Below are 10,251 nucleotides of genomic sequence, written 5' to 3'. Positions count from 1 at the left end.
GAATTGGATCACTAAAGATGGACGACATGGACAGCAATCAGAGTGAGTAACTTTACCGATTTTCAATTAAGTTTTATTTTATAACCTTAAAACGATGCAAAGTTTAAGTAGCCAACGTGAGAACTGCTAAGAAATAGTAATTAATTCCTGATTGCTAGTTTTATTGATTATTACGATGTTCTTAATTTGTGGCCATGATTTAATTCAGCTAAACCTTGTTGATATAATGACTACAATAAGTAAATCTGGCCAGCACATTAATTAAACTTAAAAAGATGATAAAAGCATGTTGATGTGAGATGTGTCAGATTTACCTGTAGCTTAATTGACAAACAATTGAGGAAAGAAGAGAGAACATTCAGTTGGTGGGTTTTGCTCTTATATACTTAAATTTGGAGTTTGGAATTAGATGTCAGTAACATGATGATTCTGTTTGGTTTCTCTCTCTCTACAACCCCAACAGTGCATAAGTGTTAAATCAGAAATATATATTACAGAGTTAAACGTTAAAGCAAATGTTTCTTATTTAATTCTCCCTCCCTCTCTCTCTCTCTCTTTTTTCTCCTCTCTTTCATCAAGGACATCATCAAGGACACATCCCATCCAGGACACCACCTGTTTAATCTTCTGCCCTCAGGCAGGCGGTACAGATCCTTAAGAGCAAAAACCACTCGCTTACAGAACAGTTTCTTCCCAGTTGCTATCAGGACTTTAAACTCATAAAATGCACCAATGCCAAAATACTATTCCAACCACGTTATTCTTTTAACTACAGTCACTTATTTCATTCAAATCTCTTCTGTCTATACTGCTGCTATACAACATGCAATATACAATATTGTACAATATGCAGTATGTCAATCTGCAATACCACTGTCTGAACAATTTATTTATCAGAACTTCAAACAATGCACTAAATAGTATGTCAGGGTGAAATACCATATCTGGTTACTAAATGTGAACACTATATCTGCAGTAAAGGTGCAATAATATATGTGCAATAATATACACTATATGTCAATGTGCAATACTATCTCTAGTCACTAAATCACCACAGTTACTCATTCCAGTTAAAGCAAATGTTTCTTATTTAATTCTCCCTCCCTCTCTCTCTTTTTTTTATCTCTCTCAGGAGTTGAAGCCTACAGCCTTTCTGTCCATGCAGCAACTGATGGAAAAGGGGGTCTTTTTTTATGATGTTGTATTATGTGTTATTGCAAAAATGAGTATATACAGTATATAAATATGCATTCTTGAATCATTCTTGAGTCTTGTGTCTTGCCTCTCTACAAACTTTTAAATATCTGGCTGTAATTTAGTGACTGCAAATGCTGATTTAATTTGATTCCATCTTTATTATACCTGATAATGAGCTAGTTAAACTTAAGGGGGCTAATCAATATACAGTATATTTCAAGAAACTAAGACTTAAGGTATTCCACTTTTTCAAGTTGTTTAAAGACTGAAATACATTTTTAATTTATATTTTAAGTGTAAATTCATTTAAATTTAAAATTGTTAACTCAAAGCAGGTATTACACACTTTGTAATTAACATCTGATGCATTTATAAATCAAAAATCACAATTGAAATAAAAAAAAATGTTCCTGAAATTCAATATCTTTAACAACATGTACAAACATTACTACAAACTAAACCACCAGGGTCCTAGAAATGCAGTCCTGAAACTGCAGCCTCCGGTTGTGCAGGAACACCCTTCTCTTTTGCACGGACTCTCCTTGGACGTGACGTTTGAACGGATATTACGTACCCGGAAAGGCTTGTGTTTTGTGTCATGTGATGATCGCACATAAACAAGTGAGGAGCTTTTTATAAAACCGGGTTAAATTGAAGGTAATTTTGCGTATTATGATTTTAACAAACGTTTCCTCCATTTATAACAATTTACTAGATTAGAGGTGTTAGTAGTTAGTAAGACGTTACTGTCAAACGAGACAATGAGATGCATTTCAATGCATTTTCAATGAGATGTCATTTCGTGTAATTTCCTCGTCGTTCTTCACTCTTTTTGCTACAGGGTGCAGCAGGCGATCTACATAGTCAATCTAATGAATATGGCAGACGTGAGTATATTTGTCATGCATTTGCTTAAGTTTTATTGGATGCGTTCTTAATGCGTTTGATTTAATTATTACAGAATCTGAGGAGTTATTTGTATAAACAACTGCCAAGGTAAACAGATTGGTCTTGTATTTTACACAAGTTTTCTTCATTTTGCATTCGGAGTAACAACTGATCATTTCTCATCATCATCATCATCATCATCAGTGTTGAAGGACTCCATGCAATAGTGGTGACGGATAGAGATGGAGTCCCTGTAATCAAAGGTAACAGCATCACCTCTGACTTCCAGGTCTGTTTCTATATCTGTTGAAGCATTATCTGAGATTTTGCTTGTTTTCCCTTTTAGTTGCCAATGACAATGCTCCTGAATATGCACTGCGGCCAGCGTTCCTGTCCACCTTTGCTTTGGCAACTGACCAGGGCAGCAAGCTGGGCTTGTCCAAAAATAAAAGCATCATTTGTTACTACAACACATACCAGGTACTTTCTTTACACAAATCAAAGTACATTTGACTTACTGCTTGTTAAGGTTTCTAGATTTCTGGTTTTAATATGTCCTGTTATGTATTTCCTTGACAGATTGTACAGTTTAATCGATTACCCTTAGTCATAAGTTTTATCGCAAGTAGTAATGCTAACACAGGTGAGTCTCCACGGGTAGTACAAAAACCACTGAGATGCTTTAATTGAATGTTCATTATAATAACAACTGAATGATCAATATTTTTTTCATATTTAGGTTTGATCTTCAGTCTTGAGAAGGAACTAGTTCCTCTGATTGAAGAACTAAGGCAGGTGGTGGAAGTAGCTTAGCAGTTATTCATCTCAGCACCTTCAGACATTTGGATGAGGATAAGAGAGTCGGATGTCTTGATGCCTCTATGTGTTCTAGTTCACACACACACATATGTACATACATAATGTTGGATGGTCTTGATGCTGTATGTCTTTTATGAATGTAACCTGCTTTGGTTTACAAAAATAAATTTTATTTATTGACTTTAATACATTTTTACAAAAGGGGCATCTTGGTTTGAAAATGGGTTTTATGTACATGTTTCTAAACAACACGAGTATTCACTATTAGTTAACACATCACAGTAGCATTGCTACTTTAGAGAATTTATAATTTTATTGTAAATTTACTTTGGTGATCTATAGAGTGCTGCAGGGATTAAGTATTTTTGTAGCCTAAAACCCAGTAACAAGTTAGCATTTTAGCACTTTCAGTTCCATCATCCTGAAGTCAGCGGGGTTTTTGAGTGGGTTTTTGGTTAAAAGCCTGAAATAAGGTTTGTGGTTAGTTTTAGTTTTTTTTTTTTCACGTTTTGGTCTACAAAGGTTGTAGGGGACATTAAACGTTATTAAGCCAAACAGGCAGACTCATCTAATCACTAGTCTGCATTCACAGCCTCATCATGTAGTATTTAATTCCACTCCTGTGAGATATTCTAACTAACTTTCAGGGAAAATATTTTTTATTAGTAGTGGTGATGTTTGTTTATATCCTACATTTGGCATTTTATTTCCAGTTATTATATTTAAGCTTTAAAATTCATTGTGTTTATTTATTAAGCTTATCATGAGGAACAAATCCAAAAGCTAATGGAAAATTCCTGTTGGGATTTTGTCGAGCTTCTAGCTTCCAGGTTGGCCTACAAAAATATGTAATTACAGCAGCTCTCTAGTCTGGAAAAAGCTTATTGCATCCAAAGGATTCAACAAACAAAATTGCAAACATGTATATAAGGGGGAATGTACATATGTTTAAAAGCAGACACACTGTTTAACTTGGGGTTGGAGAAGAATGAGAAGAACTGAAAGCTCAACACAGAACACAATATGGGAAAAAAACAAAAACAAACTGATGTCAATTATAATCTCAACACTGGTAGTGCACTGCCTCCAGATACCTTTATAAAGCACAATAGCATGGTGCCTTGGGACTGTGCTTCTCTTAGATGTAAAAACGTGTGTTATTCATTGCCCAAAAGATATTTTGGGTGTGATCAGTTGTACAACCATGATGCCAAGAACACAGAGCATCAGATGCAGTTAATGAATCCTCTGTATTTACTAATATATAACTGCACACAGCTCACATTTGCTCCGCTACTACTTCTCTCCATGTTGAACATCATCGTCCTTTCTTTATCTGTGACTGGAAATGCAGGGTAGTCATCGTTAGAGATAAGGACAACAGACAGACAAATATATTTGCAGTATGATTAGACTGGTAAAGTGGGGTCAGATGAATTTATTACCGCTGGAACAAAGAAATAATACATTCTATTTGACTTGTTAACTATTACATACATTGATTATTCATAGTGACTGTCCTTTCATGGTTAACTTTGGTTCCTCTTACCAGTTTCCATCTTAGTATTTTAATCCATTCATCTGCCTCAGCACCAGATTTTGCACACAAATAAAACGTCCTCTCGGGGAACACCAGGCTATAGGAAAAAAATTAAAAATCTTAATAATGAGATTTATTTTGAAGTAAAAGGCTGAAGCATGGGTTGGAAAATATGTGGGTAGGAGGAAGTCCATGTATAGCAGTTTCTGACTACACTTCCTCATTACTGAGAATCACTTACACGTAGGAAAATATCAGATACACATTAGATATTAACAACAGAATATTAGGATTTTTATATAAAATTGTAATTACTTCTTATTACTTCTTAGTTTACTTTGTACACAGACAATGTGAATTTTGATTCATGCTTTGCAGATTGTCTGTACTGCTGATTTAGTGTGCACAGGAACTGTAAGCTGTCAGACACTTGAATGCTGCAGATATACCAGCTCATTCTCAGTTGCCAAAAATAGCCAATAATTTTATGGTTGGCCAATTGCAGAAGTTTCAGATGTAAAAACAACAGGATAACTAGTCTAGCACAACAGAAAAGGGTCTTACTTTTTTAACTTTGCTTTTGTAATTGAATTAAACATTTTAAGGCATCTCTATTATGAGTAACATTTTTAACTGCCACTCTTTGTCATATAAAAAAAAAAATGCCATTCAGAAATGAACTGGCCTTGTTGATTACATTTCTGAAGTTGAACTACAACAGTAAACCAGGGTTATTATCATTAACTAAAAATAAAACCATAAAAAATACAAATATACACAATATAAATGTTAACTTTTTTATATTTAATTTTCATTTAGTTTAAGTCTAAGTACTAAAATAAAAAACGTGATACAAAAACAATATAGACATTTTAAAGAACTAATCAAATGAATTACAAAAGCAACAAAATTACTAAAACTTAAAATATAAGAACAAATGTAATCAAATATAAAAATCTAATTAACAAAAACTACAACTGTATATCAATGATACTAAAATATCTCTGCAGCCAACAGGATAAAAGTTTGTAACTGTAATTACAGTTTCAATTCAAGGAAGTTGATATTCTCAAATTGTGAATTTTGCCACAAAAAAAAAAGAAAAACGTGCATAATGTAGGTTTCATGAATTATGACCATATTATAAATCTCTCACCAGAAGCAGTTAACCCTCTCCTGACTGTAATCAAACTGCACAGCAGAGCACTCCGTCAGATCCAGGGTTCGTATTGGCTCTACAAACTGAGGAGACAGTTTTCTGAGATAAACAATCAACTTTAACTCTTATCTGATTATAAATCTCATTGTACAAAATACACAGACCTACCATTTTCTCTTTAAAATATTTCAGTTCATATCTATTCAGTGTGAACCATCTCTGCTTCCAGTTCTGCCCAGAAAATAAAGATGAAACCATCAGCCAACAAAACTAGGTCTAGGTTTGCTCTAGAACCAGTTTAACCCAGTTACAATTTACCTTATTAGCTTGGAACTGACATTTACTGCAAACATTGGTTGAATTTTTTTAATTAGTCTATATTGATATAGTAAACTATGTAACCATACCTTGATGATCGCTCCTTGTTTAACCAGATAACCTTCTTTAGTGCCAAGCTGTTGACAACATAAAAAGACTCAACTTTACTCTTTCAAATATGTGTGTATGTGACGTGTATGTGCATGTAGGTCTGTATAATGTCACTTGGACTTACTGCTGGAGCATTAGGCACCAGGTCGTTTTCATGCCGGCCTGTCTGCATGGCCGTATGCACACACACTGTCTCATAAATGGATGGTTCTTCCACCTGCCGTGGGTATGGGAACCGTAGCACTATCAGGCTTCCTTGGTTACAAGAGTGAAACAGGAAACAGGGTCATTGTGCCAGAGAAGTGCTGAAAAGCAGTTTGTGAACTGTAAATATAGCTAACCTGTCTCGCTGCCTAGCAGCGGCTGATTGGCAAAGTGACTGCAAAAATCCTGAAGGGAAAGAAATTCATTGAAGCCAAAGGAATATTTGCCAAACTGCCGCCGGACATGAAAGTGTTTCACTGAATCCTTTGCTCTGAAGAAGTTTGGAGATGAAAAAGCAGTGAGGAAGTGTTGTCTTGCTGTGTCTGAACTCTCATTATTGTTCATTGTTAACTTGTTTATAGAACTGGTGTATAAAAGCGATACCACACCTAGTTGTATTGAAATAGGCAGTTCATTATTTCTACAAAGTCACACACTATAAACGAGGTGCCAAATAACCAGGCATTTAAGCATCAGTCAGAGTTACAGTGACCAGGCAGGTTACTGCCTCATGGCTTGTGTGAATCAGATTCTATATATTTCAGTAGGAGTCAGAATAAGTAGCTTTACTTTAAAGACACAAGACAACGTGAGGTTTACAGCTGATACATTGAAAAGGGGAACTGAAAAACCAAGTAATCTAAATAACCACAGAAAATAAGAGAAATGGAAAAATAAGAGGACTAACAAAAACCATATTGGTTCATCCTTTGACTTTTTAACTTGTTTGCTTAATAAAAGGTCAGAGGAAAACTCATTTTAGAAATGTCGAGTGCCTATATTGCTGCAAATAACTTAAGGTCAGATAAGTTCACTTAGGGTATTAAATATGTTCCGCTTCGCGTCGGGTGGTTCTTTGCCTCCACGTCGTGCATTTAAAATCCTTTAACGCACGGCTAGCCGTTGATTATCCCTTACATATACTGTATTTATACACTACCATTCAAATGTTTGGGGTCAGTAAGATTTGTTTTAAAGAAATTAATATTTTTATTCAGCAAGGATGCAATAAATTGATCAAAAGTACAGCAAAGATATTTATAATGTTTAAAACATTTCTATTTTAAATAGATGCTGTTCTTTTAAACTTTCTATTCACCAAAGTATCCTGAAAAACATGTATGTACAAAAATATAAAGCAGCGCAACTATTTTCAACATTGATAACAATACGAAATGTTTATTGAGCAGCAAATCAGCATATTAGCATGATTTCTGAAGGATCATGTGACACTGAAGACTGGAGTAATGATGCTGAAAATTCAGCTTCACTATCACGTGAATGAATTACATTACAAAATATTTTTAAATAGAAAACTGTTTAAGAAAAGTGACAGGCCTACCTGCAAAGTGCTATAAGAAGTTTTAAATTAGTAAGGATATTTTTAATTAACTAAGTCTACTAAATGTCTTTACTTATTACGTCTTTACATTAATTTATTACCATGTCTATTGTCCTAGGCACACTTGCATACAATTTTTAATGATAGCATTTGCTGGTACATTTCTCCATAAATTGAATGGAGTGCACACAAGGAAAATATTCAAGACTATTTGTGTCTGAACATACTGCACTTTAATATCAAAGTGATTCAGCTGAGTGGACCACAAATTACTTATAAACTTTTGTCCGAAGTGGACATTTCTTACCGGACAGACAAAGCAAAGCAGTCAGGTCCTTTGTTGCTGTTTCTGAGTAAAAAATTCCCATCCACCCCATTCGAAAGGAGAAGAGCTTCGGCTGCATGTCGGGACAAATCATAATGATACCAGCTACAGAAAGAAACAGAATGGGGCAGTTGAACACCAAGCCAAGTTGTATATCCACTGACTGTCAACATCCACAGTTACTAGACAGCTTTTTTGGAAATGGGAATCTGGGTTAGACAACACAACGGATATGTGTATCATATATTGATGCACAGGAGTAATTTCTCTTAAAACAACGATAATGCATCACTGCATTGCCGCAGCAAGAAAAAAAAAGCCGACACGTCATTTGCATATTTTACTTAAATGGAAATCCATTTAGGATTGTCATGTATTTCAAGAAAGTTGTACACAGCACCATGCTTTTCTGTTTAATAGACTGATATTACAGAACAGCGACCTTGATACAATAACCTGCAGGCTGTATTGTGCTGTTTAATTACATAATGTAGTGACATATTTGCTGTTGTTCCAGTATGCTGGTATTGATATGGTGTGTTTGTCCGTCGTCATTATGCCTACATATCAAGTAATGTCCTTAGCATAATGTTATGGGGTAAATTTGATTGCAATGCAAAATAAATTCATTAATAAAATAAGCTATTAAAATGGTCAACTATGTACATGTTCTAACAATATTTGTTGTAAAACCTAGTTTATGGATGGGATGATTATCGTGACTGTTTCAACAGTCCTTTGACAGTCCAATGTAAAACATCCATGCATTACTGTAATTAGTATTGAGGTAAAAGTGCTTACAGGTCATGAAAATAATGTCACAATGTAAACAAACAAACGAATGAATTAATGCACGCATGAATGAATGAATGAAATTATTGGTCCTAAAACAGGCTTCTTTTGGGGTGAAATATAACCTTGACATGTTGGGATTTGTGGGATTTTGTAAAAAGTCTTTGTTTAATTACTATAAAAATAAAATGTTCACTGAAAAATAATGCTTTACGTTTGTTTTGCTATGTTGCCCTTTAACAAAAAAACAAAAAAAGTTAAATTATATAACAGTGAATGAGCAATCCGTTTTCTTCAACCCTTTCATTCACAATAATTGAGTAAATTGACAGAAGTATTTCCTCATTCTTTCGCTGACGCCGCTATTCAACAACAAACAGGTGTAGCTACAAATCAAATAAACAACGGCACTAACCAGACAAGATTTTGTTTTTCATAAACTTATGTTGGGTTTTTTTATTAGCCTATTTGTTTTCATTTTAACATTTGCGTATAACACTTTAAAACAATATGATAAACTACTTTCACAAACAGGTTTAGGTCAAGAAACATAAAAGAGGATACACAAACTTAATTTAGGGGAGTTTAAAATAAAAATAAAAAGTGTATGGTGATTGCACTTAACTGAGCTTATGTGCTTTCTGTCTGGTATATAGCCTATTATTATTTCATGAGTTGTGAATATGCGTTTAGAAAGGTCCAATAGGTCAAGAAATAAACAGTGTTGGTTCACCTCACCTGACTGACTCCAGCTCGTCGAGGTCTTCCCCGCTGCTCCGCGTTGAGCTGACACTCATGGTTTGATCTGCAGTGACTGGAGCAGGTTTTCAGTGCGCCGCTGGATCACTGTCAGTGCCTCACTCAGCGCTAATGTCTGTCAGGTCGAAGCACAACCGTTGCGCACGTACGGCTGCTAATTGCGCTACAATCGAAAGCGACAGCACAGGGAAGTCCGATAGATCCGCCCACAGATGACAGATGAATGTCGTTTTAATTTAGGGAACCATATGCTGATTTGCACTAGTTCTCATACAAGACTGGCCACCAGCTCCAGAACAATAATAATAATAATTATTATTAAAATAATTAGGCAATAAGGTACGTGTTGTGAATATAGTCATTATGGCTGAAGGTGTTAGGCACGACGGTTAGAATATAAGGACACAATAGTATAAGAACAAATCATGTAATTAGACCGTGATTTCATGAAGTATAATTATTAATAGGTATTATTCCGCTAGAGGGCGAACTATCTGACATATGCAACAAATCAATATTGGCAGTTTATGGACGCTGCGCACTGATACGGTGAACCAGTTTTTCTGAGAAGTGTATAACTGCAGCCTGGAGATCTCCAAATGGGGGCGGGAATCCAAAACGGGGTGGGAGCTCCAAAATAGGGCGTGGCTTCCTCCCATTGGCAGACAGGCACATGACACGCATGCGCACTTTTTCCTCCAATCCACTTCAGTGCAAACTCCGCCCCACAGCTGATTCTAAAGATTTTATTGGTTGTGTCAATTAAAGTGTTGATTTCCTACACTATGCTACAAAAA

The 10,251-nt window shown here is 35.2% G+C and overlaps 2 protein-coding genes across 3 annotated transcripts; one reads left to right on the top strand and one right to left on the bottom strand.

Annotated features, from left to right (window-relative positions):
• The first annotated feature begins 1,714 nt into the window (after window positions 1-1,714).
• On the top strand, window positions 1,715-3,084 carry lamtor3 (late endosomal/lysosomal adaptor, MAPK and MTOR activator 3). Of its 2 annotated transcripts, none has more exons than XM_016457959.1 (7): window positions 1,715-1,818; window positions 2,039-2,084; window positions 2,159-2,193; window positions 2,290-2,348; window positions 2,432-2,565; window positions 2,665-2,728; window positions 2,825-3,084. In XM_016457959.1, exons 2-7 carry the CDS (start codon window positions 2,070-2,072, stop codon window positions 2,896-2,898), a joined length of 381 nt encoding a protein of 126 aa, XP_016313445.1. In that variant the 5' UTR covers window positions 1,715-1,818; window positions 2,039-2,069; the 3' UTR covers window positions 2,899-3,084. The 2 variants fall into 2 exon arrangements, with proteins under 2 accessions (XP_016313445.1, XP_016313444.1); XM_016457958.1 differs by having other exon boundaries at window positions 1,720-1,854.
• Window positions 3,085-3,831: 747 nt separating this feature from the next.
• LOC107666557 (dual adapter for phosphotyrosine and 3-phosphotyrosine and 3-phosphoinositide-like) lies at window positions 3,832-9,644 on the bottom strand. The gene is made up of 9 exons (XM_016457957.1): window positions 9,434-9,644; window positions 7,886-8,008; window positions 6,374-6,507; window positions 6,157-6,287; window positions 6,011-6,058; window positions 5,772-5,834; window positions 5,601-5,686; window positions 4,454-4,541; window positions 3,832-4,246 (listed from the first exon to the last, which is right to left on the bottom strand). The coding sequence occupies exons 1-9, from the start codon at window positions 9,490-9,492 to the stop codon at window positions 4,223-4,225; spliced, it is 756 nt and encodes a 251-aa protein (XP_016313443.1). The 5' UTR covers window positions 9,493-9,644; the 3' UTR covers window positions 3,832-4,222.
• Between the last annotated feature and the right edge of the window lie 607 nt (window positions 9,645-10,251).

This window comes from Sinocyclocheilus anshuiensis, unplaced genomic scaffold (assembly GCF_001515605.1).
Source record: "Sinocyclocheilus anshuiensis isolate Anshui unplaced genomic scaffold, SAMN03320099.WGS_v1.1 scaffold63, whole genome shotgun sequence".
In the NCBI taxonomy this organism is placed as follows: Eukaryota; Metazoa; Chordata; class Actinopteri; order Cypriniformes; family Cyprinidae; genus Sinocyclocheilus; species Sinocyclocheilus anshuiensis.
This window is presented reverse-complemented; position numbering and strand designations above follow the sequence as displayed.

What these genes read in the sequence shown, in the direction of transcription:
- lamtor3 (XM_016457959.1), top strand. An exon ending in TTGTATAAACAACTGCCAAG is followed by an intron (nt 2,194 to 2,289) that starts GTAAACAGATTG and finishes CATCATCATCAG; the next exon opens with TGTTGAAGGACTCCATGCAA. An exon ending in GTTACTACAACACATACCAG is followed by an intron (nt 2,566 to 2,664) that starts GTACTTTCTTTA and finishes TTTCCTTGACAG; the next exon opens with ATTGTACAGTTTAATCGATT.
- LOC107666557 (XM_016457957.1), bottom strand. Translation starts at nt 9,492, where the DNA reads ATGAGTGTCAGCTCAACGCGGAGCAGCGGGGAAGACCTCGACGAGCTG. An exon ending in TGCTTTGCTTTGTCTGTCCG is followed by an intron (nt 6,508 to 7,885) that starts GTAAGAAATGTC and finishes AAACTTCTTCAG; the next exon opens with AGCAAAGGATTCAGTGAAAC. An exon ending in AAATACTAAGATGGAAACTG is followed by an intron (nt 4,247 to 4,453) that starts GTAAGAGGAACC and finishes CTGCATTTCCAG; the next exon opens with TCACAGATAAAGAAAGGACG.